This window comes from Pan troglodytes, chromosome 15 (genome assembly GCF_028858775.2).
Source record: "Pan troglodytes isolate AG18354 chromosome 15, NHGRI_mPanTro3-v2.0_pri, whole genome shotgun sequence".
Classification (NCBI taxonomy): Eukaryota; Metazoa; Chordata; class Mammalia; order Primates; family Hominidae; genus Pan; species Pan troglodytes.
The window spans coordinates 33,975,531-33,987,585 of record NC_072413.2 but is presented as its reverse complement, the minus strand read 5'-3'; the positions used below and the strand labels follow the sequence as shown (position 1 = coordinate 33,987,585).

General features: G+C 34.6%; 1 protein-coding gene across 17 annotated transcripts in view; it reads left to right on the top strand.

Annotated features, from left to right (window-relative positions):
- RALGAPA1 (Ral GTPase activating protein catalytic subunit alpha 1) overlaps positions 1-12,055 on the top strand; it is a 270,569-nt gene that overhangs the window by 56,202 nt on the left and 202,312 nt on the right. For all 17 annotated transcript variants that reach the window (XR_010150907.1, XM_001141541.7, XM_063792836.1 and 14 more), the window contains 4 exons: positions 992-1,130; positions 2,463-2,671; positions 4,332-4,571; positions 10,628-10,825. Coding sequence is in view for 16 of the 17 variants with exons in the window: in XM_001141541.7 (XP_001141541.2) it covers positions 992-1,130; positions 2,463-2,671; positions 4,332-4,571; positions 10,628-10,825 (786 nt within the window). In the remaining variant the exon portion in view is untranslated. The remainder of the gene's footprint in view (positions 1-991; positions 1,131-2,462; positions 2,672-4,331; positions 4,572-10,627; positions 10,826-12,055) is intronic.

Here is a 12,055-nt window from a genome sequence, read left to right as displayed (position 1 = left end):
CCACAAGATGTTCCAAGCTCATCTCGTACCTTCCTTGTCCACTCTGGAATCTGCTGCTTCTCTAAGGAGCTGTCATTCATTTTAATGAAGAATTGTATTCACAGACACAGACACACACAAATCCATGTTTCTGTCTGTCTGTCTGTTTATCTATCTATCTTAATGTTAATTCATACCCATTTTCCAGCTTTTAGTCTAGTACCACAGGGTTCATTCTGGTTTCTTCCTTTCCATATTTATAACTCTTACCTGTCAATGAGAAATGTGGCTCATATTATTCTTAGTATATATACTTATTTAATCAGTCCCCCTTGTGTATAATCAATCTCCCGTTGCCACCATTGCCCTCCTCTGCAGACATTCTCCTTAACTTGATTGGGTTCCAGTACCCCACTCTGGGCCTTTGCCAACCACCTGCTTGGATGTCTTCGTCACCTTCTTAGAGTTCTCATACCCTATATTATACTGCTATATCTCTTTCTGTCCTCACTTCTTCCACTTCATGGACACCCTCCTCACTCCTCTCAGACTGTGAGTCCCCACTGGGTTACTGCCTCTGCTGTACCCCCTTTATGGATGCCCTGCGTCCTGTGTCAGGCTCTGATCGTCTGCACTTGACTGCTGCTACTGCTTACATACACACACCCCTGCCACATATGCTTATGTATTTTGTATGGTTTTTTAGGCTGAATTATTCAGGAATGGGCAAAAGGGAAAGAACTTTAATATTTTTGTCATTAGTAGGGCCAACTTTTGTGTAATTTTCATAGTTTTTTGAAGCATACTTCTAAGGTTTTTTAAACATATACATAATGTACTTGTTTGACATTAGACCAATTTAAAAGATTTGTCCTTACGCTATGTATCATGATCTTTAGTGTTAACAGTTCAGTGTATTGCAACCTTTTACAAGCTTGTTTATAATTGCTAATACTTGCATTTAAGAGATTCTTTCTTCTGGAATGATTCTAATTATATAATTTATTTTTAGGTAAAAAGTTTAGAATGGAAGAACAAAGAAAACCAAGAAAGGGGATTTTCATTTTTGTTTTCACATTTTAAGAAATATTACTTGCCTTATATTTTTCCAAACATCTGTAAGGAAAACAGTTTATATCATCCTATACTTGGTAGGTAATGTTTGAAATTTTCTGAAAGATCACACTTAAGAGTAAAATAATCTCTCACTGTAAAGTTGGCATTTGTTACTGCAGGAAACTGATCATATTTAATACTTGTATTGGTTGGTATAGATATGATACCTAGATTCATACTGAAAGCAAATTTATATTAATAGGAAATTTTCAATGAGAATGAGTTTTTCTTTCTTTTTTTTTTTTTTTTTTTTGGTTTTTTTTTTTTTTTTTAAGAGACAGGGACTCACTCTGTCACCCAGGAGGCTGGAGTGCAATGGCATAATTATAGCTCACTGCAGCCTTGAACTGCTGAGCTCAGGCAGTCCTCCCATCTCAGCCTCCCCAGTAGCTAGGACAACAGTCATGCACCACCACATCTGGCTAATTATTTTTTTTTTAGAGATGGGATCTCCCTATGTTGCCCAGGCTGGTCTTGAACTCCTGGCTTCAAGTGATCCTCCTGCCTTAGCCTCCCAAAGTGCTGGGATTATAAGCATGAGCCACCACACCCAGCCAACAATGAACAGATTTTTAAAAACACTTGTTCTCTGGATCTTATCAATTATAAAAGTTAGCCCACCATTAATATTTGCGATTGTAAATTAAACTGAATTCTTGTTTGGCATGATCCTTAGACTATATTATAAATTTTCTTTTTAAGGTCCCCCCATATGGGGGTTCAATCAAGTGTTAGTCTTATTCAAATTCTGTGTGAATAATTACATAGCCATGTTTCATCCAGTATTTATATAGATTGGTGCAAAAGTAATGGCAGTTTTTGCAATTACTTTTAATAATTATTGTGCCAACATATCTCTTGGAACCTTGAGCCTAGAGCCTTGTGTACAAATCCTGGGTTAGAAGCATATCTCTGCCATATATAGAAGGTATTGGTAGTCTGTAGGTAAATTGTCTCTTTCCCAGAAAGATGTTCCTAATACCAAGTTTAGGCAACTAACAGGCTCAGGTAAAACCTCATATTTTGTATGACTTCAAACTATGTGTTTCAGTGGTAGGTTAATTGAAGTGTGAGCTCTTATTTATTTTAAATGGTTCTGGAAGCTTCTTTGTACTTAGGTAGGTTCACTGAACTTTTTGATATTTTGTAAAAATACATATTTCCACATATCATCCTGGTATATATGGTTCACTCTTCTGAGTTCCATGCAAACATCTGGCAAATTTTGAAATGTCATTTCTGTGCTAAAGCTACTTCTGAAACCAGAGTAGCATAACAATATTTTCTCAAGTATTTAAAAATGTAGGTTTTTTCTAAACATAATTTCTTTCTTATTTTGGTTTTCATTTTCCTTTTATTTTGCACAGACATCCCGCAGATGAGACCAAAGCCACATTATGTCATGATAAAGAAAGATGCTGAAACCAATGAAGCAATCTATTGTACAAAGGAGCCTTTCATTAAGGCTCGTGTTATTGTCATTCGTTGGCTGGTTTCTTTCTGGCTGGAGCCAAAACCACATACAGGACCTCATATTCCTGGGATGGAAGGTGAAGTCTTGCCAAAGAATATTCAGGTAATGCACAAATGAGGCAGGCCTGTTAAAGTTAGAAATGGCTTTTGATATTTAGTCCATTGAGTTCAGTTGCCTTAGGTGGAGCGTACACTTAAATAATAGTGCTATTTTATTTGTATAAATATATTTTGTAAATGCAAATTTTAATTATAGAATTAATAAGTTTCTTAATAAAGAAATGAAACGGGAAGTATAGAAGATAATTTCATTAGTATGTCAGTCTCAGCTTCTTATTTCTATATTTTAATTATACAATACTAAAAATATTCTTTATTGTACAGATAAATCTTACAAGTGAAAAGAACTGTGATCAAATGGTAGAACCTTGATGGCCCTTTTTAATTTGGGGGCATTCACAAAATGCAGATTAAAAGACCTGTTCACACCCCCTTCCCCCCTTTTTCAACAAAGACGCCAAGTCTAGAAATGTGATATAAAATTACAAAGCAATACAGTAGAGGAACTAATATTTCAAACTGTTGTTTTGGATTTAACAGTTTACTTTTTTCCCTCATACTTCTTTTTTATCTTCTATTTTCCCTCGTACATTTTTCTAAACATGTCTATATTACAGTATTTTTACTACTTTTATTTTCCTCTCCTCAGATTTTCTTAGTTTTTAAAATCTTAAACTATGTGTGTTTTTTCTATAACACCTTAAATCTTTTATAAGTAGGATAAAGGTATAACGTGTGTTTAGTTCATCAGAATTCAGAAAATTTGACTTTTATTCCTCTTAGTTTATTTATCTTTAGCAAACTGTATTGTGTGTCTTCCTCCAAAACTTTGCTCTAACTTCTGTATTAAGAACTATTAAGTGCGAAAATTCTCAAGCAGAACTATCTGCTTTCTGATCCTAGAATGTAATTGATGAAAATCATAAATGTTTTTGGTTGGAAAGGTATATTTGAGATCATTTATTTAAGCTCTGTTATTTTATGGATGACAAAACTGAGGCCAAAAATTGAATAACTTAACAGAAAGTAATTTATACCACAGAATAGTGCTACTTCTACCATATAGTAATTTGCTTATCACCACCTTAAGACTTAATTTTTCCCTATCTGGTTAGGCTTGATCTTCAGACTTGGTGAAAATTCCATTATTAGAATTACAGAATTTTCTCTCAAGTTTTCTAATATTTTCTGTTAGTTTTGTTCCTACTTCTGTCATAAATTTTGTTCCTTTGTTTTTTGTTTTGTTTAAGAAACTTTTACTTGTCTAAATTTTTGTCCACAGTAAAATAGAGATAATTTTAAACATTAAGTTTTTATTAGGTAAACATTCTGATGTTAAGTTATTTACTTATTCTTGAAGGTCTGAGCTGTCTCTAATTCCATTATTCATCCACCCAGCTTTGATTAATAACTTGTTTGAACTGCAAACTTACTGAGAAGAATATATAACTATAGGTGGGTAGATGATTAATTACCACACATTTTGGAGTATCTGTCACTTAGATGTTGAGTTACTTGCATTGCCACTTAATTATTTAGAATGGCTTTTAAATGAAACTCTATGCCCGGAGTTTAAGCAGTGGTATAAATTACTTGGGAAATGTTTTGAATTTTGTCAGTATTACCTATTAAAAGACAAAATACATAGTTAAATGATTATGATATTGTTTCTCTCTTTTTTTTTTTTTTTTTTTGTATTTTAGAGAGCAGCTGCTAGTTTAGTATCCAGAGAAGAAAGCAAAAATGATAATGCTGATAAAGCAGACAGAACTACAGAACCCGAACAGTCTCATTCCAATACAAGCACTCTCACGGAGCGAGAACCTAGCTCATCTAGTCTCTGTAGTATTGATGAAGAACATCTCACAGACATTGAAATAGTTCGCAGAGTTTTTTCTTCTAAAAGGAGTAATGTAAACTTTGTGACAGAGATATTTCGTCAGGTAACATACCTCTCAGTATTTTTAATTTATAAGGAAGGCTTTTATCTTTAATATTAAACATACTGATTTTTAGCTGGGAACAGTGGTGTGTACCTTTAGTTGTAGTTGTTCAGGAGGCTGAGGTGGGAGAATCGCTTGAGCCCAGGAGTTTGAGGCCACTTTGGACAACATGGAGAGACCGCATCTCTTAAAAAAAAAAAAAAAAGAGCGAGAGAGAGAAATTACTGATTATTAGCTATTTAAAATATATTCTTCATGTAGATTTTTAAACTAATTTAAGTAATTCTTAGTAGTAATTCTTAGTTTAAGAATTTTAAACTAAGTAATTATTAAACTAAGTTTATACTTAGTTTATATAATTTACATCTAATCCTCTAGTATTTTCTATTCTTTATATATTTTAGTTTGTGATACTTTTAGTGTAATAATTATTTTCCCCTTATACTCCTGTTACTAGAATAATTTTTTAAATTACTCATTATAGATTGAAACTCTTCTATCATTTGATTAATAAACTATGGTAAAATTATTTTATCTTCCACTCTATCATCAGTAAATGGTTTATGATATAAGAAGGGAGGTTTTTATTGCTTTTACCCTCAAGGCTTAGTTTTGTCCTCTAAGGCATTCTGAAGTCAAAGTTGGTTAAGACAGGTATTTCTTAAGGAAAGTATAGAAAAAAAAAAAGGGAAAATAAAAGAACAGAAAGCTGTTTCACATGAAACAGCTGGAAATCCCTAAGTGCATGTTCTCAAATATGTAGAAATTTTGTGGAAGAGAAACCTTACGAAAACTACTATTTGCTCTTGATGGCAAAGGCACTTAACTTTTACAGGTAAACAACATTGAGTTTTGCAGCTGAGGGGGATCATTCAGGTGTCTCAGCAAGTAAGTGGTAGATCTTCAAATAAAATGCCCACATCCTGGTTCCCATGTCAGTGCTCTTTATTCAGTGCCACACTGCATTCACATGCCAGGGAGCTCTCTAGGCAAAGCAAATAATCTTGATCTCCCACACATACTTATTGATGTGTAAAACAAAGCATGAGACAGCATTAGCCTTGTCAGCCTAAGTTAAAGAAACAAACTCGTTTTCATTTTTGTCCAGTGTTGGCAGTGGTTCCAGCCAGATTTAAGGTTTGTGTTTACAGAATATGTAACAATTGGGAAAGGAAAGACATTTGACAAATTATGTTGGAATACTCGTGGGGAATTTTAAAGCTTGTAGAACTATTCAGGCTTTCCAGTTGTTGAGTCAGTTTAAATAAGTTTATTTTTCTAGGCATTTCTTCTTGTGTTTGTTTTCAAATTTGTTGACAAAGCTTATCACATCCTCTTATAATCCTTTTAACCTCTGAAGCATTTATAGTCATGTTTCTCCTTTTCATTCCCATAAATGCAGTATTTAATTGCCTGGTGATTTTTTAATTTTTTTGTAGAGTGAGTCTTGCTCTGTTGTCCAGGCTGGTCTTGAACTCCTGGCCTCAAGCAATCCTCCTGCCTTGGGCCTCCCAAAGTGCTGGGATTATAGACATGAGCCACTGTGCCTGGCCCTATCCCTTGTTTGTTTTTCTCTCTTTCTTTTTTTCTTTTTTTTAATGATGATTCTTGCCAGAGATTTGTCAGTTTTATTAGTCTTTTCTTTCTGTCTTTTTCTATCTTTTCCCCCCAGCCCCCATTCCTTTTCCTTTAGTGGTTATCGTATAAGTTTTAACATGTATACTTCACTTTTCAAGTTCTAAAGTTATTTTTTTACCCTCTTCCTAATCAATACAAGGACCTTAGAACCCTACTAGTCTGATTTTCCCCCCAACATATATATTATTATCAAGTAATTTAATTCTATTTTTTGTGTTGGTGTGTATTTGTTATATATTTGCCACTTTATTTTATCATGATTTCTTCCCTTTCAGATCTTCTATTTAGAATCACTTTCCTCTGCTTGAAGTTCGTCATTTAGAAATTACTTTAGTGGATGTATGTTGGTATCAAACACTTCTAATTTTATGGGGTTTTCCCAACTTTATTGAGGTATACCCGACAAATAAAAATTCTATATATTTAAGGTGTACATTGTGATGTTTTGATATACCTGTACATTGCGGATGATTACTACAATCAATCTGGTTAACATAATCATGGCCTTACATAGATAAAATTTCATTTGCTTGCATATGGTAAGAACACTTATGCTAAAATCTTCTAGCAAATTTCAAGTGTAAAATATGGGATTATTAACTATAGTCACCATGCTAGATATCCAGAACCTGTTCATCCCACATAACTGAACCTTTGTACATTTTGATCAGCATCTCCCATTTTGCCTGCTGCTCAGCCCTTAGTCACTACCATTCCACTCTGTTTTTATAAGTTTGATTTTTTATATTGCAAATTTAAGTGAGATTATACAGTAAGTTGTCTTTCTGTGTCTAGTTTATTTCACTTAGAATAATGTCTGCTGGGTTAATCCATGTTGTTGCAAATGTGGGATTTCCCTCTTTTTGTTTTTTTGAAACAGGGCCTCACTCCATTTCCCAGGCTGGAGTATAGTGGTGTGATCACAACTCACTGCTCAACTGATACCTATGCCTCAGCCTCCTGAGTAGCTGGGGCTACAGGTGCACACCACCATGCCTAGCTAATTTTTAAAAGTTATTTTGTAGAGAGGGGTTCTCGCTATAATATTGCCCAGGCTGGTCTCTAAGTCCTTGCCTCAAGCCATCCTCTCTCGTCAGCCTCCCAGCGTGCTGGGATTGAAGGCATGAGCCACTGTGCCTGGCCCTAGGACTTTCTGCCTTTTTTTTTTTTTTTTTTTTTTTGAGATGGAGTCTTGTGCTGTCACCCAGGCTGGAGTACAGTGGCACTATCTCGGCTCACTGCAGACTCTGCCTCTCGGGTTCAAGTAGTTCTTCTGCCTCAGCCTCTTGGGTAGCTGGGATTACAGGCATGCGCCACCATGACCAGCTAATTTTTGTATTTTTGGTAGAGATGGGGTTTCACCATGTTGATCAGGCTGGTCTCGAACTCCTGACCTCGTGATCTGCCCGCCTCAGCCTCTCAAAGTGTTGGGATTACAGGCGTGAGCCACTGTGCCCGGCCAGATTTTCTGCTTTTTAAAGGCTGGATAATACTGTGTGTGTGTGTGTGTGTGTGTGTGTGTGTGTGTGTGTGTGTGTCTGTCTGTCTGTGTGTCTGTGTATGTGTATTTCTGGCTGTCTGTTCCATTGCTCTATATGTCTGTTTTTTATGCTGGTACCATACTGTTTTGATTACTGTTTAGTAATGTATTTTGAAATCAAGACATGTGGGTACCTCCTGCTTTGTTCTCCTTGTCAAGATTATTCCAGGTCTTTTGTTGCTTCTTCATAGACGAATTAACTGCTGATTTATGAACTTGAATATTCTGATTTCTTTGACAGTTATTTCTCATTATAAATTGATAAATTATCACTCTGGTTTTATACATCAGTTTTTAGCTATGGCTAATAACAGTCTTTCCTCACAATTCATATTTAGCATATTGGCAAAATCATATTTTGGAATCTGCAAGGACATAGGTCTCTGGTCTATAGTAAATTCAAGCTGCTAGGTTGTAGTCTGACAACTTGTGTAATATTTTAGCTCTGGAGGATATTAATTTTTTAAGATTATTAAATTTTATTTTTCAGTGTTTTAGATTGGCAGCAAAATTGAGTGGGAAGTACATACTAATTTTTTAAAACAGGTTAATTTTTCTGTATCTTAGAATTTCTTTGGGATCATTTTAACTATTTTAATGTTTTAAATTTTATTGTGAATCTTTTTAAGGAAGGCTGAGCTGTTGCTACAACTGTAAGATAAATATTCTTAAAGCAGGCAGTGATGATCAAAATCTTGCCATTTGACCATTAAGCTGCTAGAATATGAGAGTGATAATTTAGGAATGAGTTGATTAAAGAAAATAACAAAGTAGTTTACTAAGGAATTAATAATAGCAAATAAAAGGTTTAACAAACAACAATAAATATTCTGTTGATATTGCACATTAACTTTCCATCATCATCTTGGGAGCTGACTTTTTTGCTGATTTCATTCTGATAAAATAAGTTCATTTGACCACGTGATTATTATTTAATACACCTACTGATAACTCTATAATAGAAAGTGGCAGATTTTAGATAAAGGGTTTGTGATTTTTAAGGTTGATATTAACAGGTAGTATCATAAAAAAATAAAAAGTAAAAGCAATTTAATTCTTTTTTTTTTTTTTTTTTGAGATGGAGTCTTGTTCTTGTTGCCCAGGCTGGAGTGCAGTGGCGTGATCTCAGCTTACCGCAACTTCCATCTCTCGGGTTCAAGCGATTCTCCTGCCTCAGCCTCTCAAGTAGCTGGTATTACAGGCATGCGCCACCACACCCGGCTAATTTTGTGTTTTTAGTAGAGACGGACTTTCTCCATGTTGGTCAGGCTGGTCTTGAACTCCTGCCCTCAGGTGATCTGCCAGCCTTGGCCTCCCAAAGTGCTAGGATTACAGGCGTGAGCCACCGCGCCCGGCAGCAATTTAATTCTATTTGCACCTAAAAAGTAAAGTAAAAATATTAACCCATAAACACAAACACACACAAGGAAAAGACTTTGGGTGATGAGATTAAGCGTATTTTTGCTGTTTTATTTTTCCCTGTCTGGATTGTGTAAATTTTTTTTCTATGAAAATGTGTATTTGTGATAAGGAAAATATTTTTTTTAAGATCCCAGAAAATACCGGAAGAAAAGAATAACAATGAGATTTTTCTTTTAAATTTTGCCTTATTGTTAAACTATAGAACTTGATTATATGTAAAATGAAATATGCAAGCCTTAATTTTTTTCTTTGTATGCTTAGAAAAGGTGAGGTACCTTATTACATATGATTTTTATTAGTTTCTGGAGGCAAATTTAATTTTTATTTTAAAATCAAAATCTATTTTAAAAGAAATAGTTCTCAAAAAGACAATGATGACTGGGTGTGGTGGTGTGTGCCTATAGTTCAAGCTACTCAGGAGACAGAGGCAGGAGAACCGCTTGAGGCCAGTTCAGTCTAGCCTGGGTAACATAGCGAGACCCTGTCCCTAAAATAATAAAAAATTTAAAAACCACAATAATGTGAGTTACAAAAAAGTGTAACTTATGAAAAGTCATATTTATAGTGACCTTTGTAAGAGCTCAATTATTTCAGGAAGCAAGGAATATCACCATTCTGAGTAATACAATTTCAACTAATCTTTATTTCTTCTACTTGAAGTCAGTGCCTATCTACCACAAACATTCCTATATCAGTGTGCAAATTAATTTGGAGACAACAGGCTTTTTACGACAATGAATTGGTTAACTTTTAAAAGCTGTTTTTTATCTCACATTTTATAATAAGAGAAATAAATGTACAGCAGATCTTTAAGAACATTGTTTAACTATAATGTTGATGGCAAAAAAAAAAAAATAGATTCCCAGCAGGGGCCACTGTCTGTGTGGAGTTTGCATGGTCTCCCTATGTCTATGTGGGTTTTCTCTAGGTACTACAGTTTCTTCCCATATCCCAAAACTGTACACATTAGGTGAATTGGTGTGTCTAAATGGTCTCAGTCCGGGTGAGTGTTGGGGTGTATGTGATTGCACCCCACAATGGAATGGCATCCTGTCCAGGACTGGGTTCCTGTCTTGCCCCTGAGCTGCTGGGATACACTGGCCACCAGTGACCCTGAATTAGAATATTTGGGTAATTAATTGTCTTACTTATTTTTATTAATCTTTCTTAAATGTACATATAGCTCACATTTATTTCAGTGTTTAATATTGTAAGTGTTTTGGTCTCTATTTAGAAGTTTGGTGATTTTTTTTTTTTTACTAGAAATATACCTTAGGAACTTAACTCTTATTTATATCAATTAGCTTATGGCAAAATGAGTTTTGTTATATGTCATTGTTTTGCTTAAAGTTGCAGTTTCCAAGAATCTATGATGTGATGTGAAAAACATTACTGCATTAGTGGTTTGTGGCAAAGGAAAAAGTATCATTATCTTGATTCTCCTTTTTTTCCCTAGGCATTTTTATTACCAATTTGTGAAGCAGCAGCTATGAGAAAAGTGGTAAAAGTATATCAAGAATGGATCCAACAAGAGGAAAAACCTTTGTTCATGCAAGAGCCTGAAGAAATTGTGATCACTTCTTCAGACCTCCCTTGCATTGAAAATGTCACAGACCATGATATTTCAATGGAAGAAGGAGAAAAAAGAGAAGAGGTGAAGTTATAAGATTTATATATTTTAGTGTTAGTCTAATAGATTAAGAGTTTTGCAGAAACATAATAATGGGTTAACACAAATATACTTATTAAATGGGAAGATAAAGATATCTTTCAGTATATTTTGCAACAATTTAGGTAATATAAGTAGTCATCTCAGTACCGTATAGCAAAGCCCTGTGATACCACAACTTTTAAAAATTAGTATTGAGGTTGTATACTGATTCTTTAAGCCATTGTCTAGATAAAAATTAGGTACTGTTATAAAGGTATAATATTTCAAACTGTGGTACTACATCAAAATGGATTTTAAAATACATACTTTCAGGGGGGTGTTATTACCAAGCCACAGTTCCTCCTTTCCTGGAAAGAGTAACTATTTAGGAGTGGCTAGCCAGCATAAGCCACGGTGTTTGTGCCCCCTCCTTGGAATCTTTTGCACTAGAGCTGATTTCAGAATGTGAAACTTCTTGACTTGGTAAAATAAGTTATTCTGTGATAAGAAAGACTAGAGTTTACTCACAGCAGGGAAAAGATGAGAAAAGAGAGAGTAGTAGAGGTGGCATTTGGGTTCCTGGGGTTCCATTTATTCCTTTGATTGTTCAACCTTTGTCACAGGTCAGACTCTCCAACAGCAGATGCTAAGATGGAGTTAGGAGTGCAGAAAGTTTATTGAAAGTGATTTATCTGTTTTGTCTGATTTGCCTTTCACCATAAAGTTGTCTGCGATTGATACATATCTTGCTAAATCTGGATAGGAATGATTGAGTAATGCTTATTCACTTTAGTGGTTAATCTAACCTCATCAGTGGAATTTAGTCAGGATACTAATGTGTGGATGAATAGGCCAGTTCTGTAGGGATTTGATGAGCCTGAGCGTGTGTGTGTGTGTGTATATACGTGTTTATGTATATATACACACAAACATAGAGCACCCTCCCCCCTTCTAAGAAAGGGAAAAATGTAACTGAGAAATATAATTGAAGTAAATAAAATTAACCATATGAATTATGAAATAATATCTACAGTCCTAATTCTTACACATCAATGAAAAATATCAAATTTATTGATATTTTTATGCTGGAAAATAAACCTATGAGTTTAAAAAGAATTTGCTTTCTCTGACTTTTTTAGTCATGATGTGCCATATATAATGAGCCTACCCCACATCATTTACTATTCTTAAATAAGAATGATGGATAATATAAACTATCTACATACATAATTG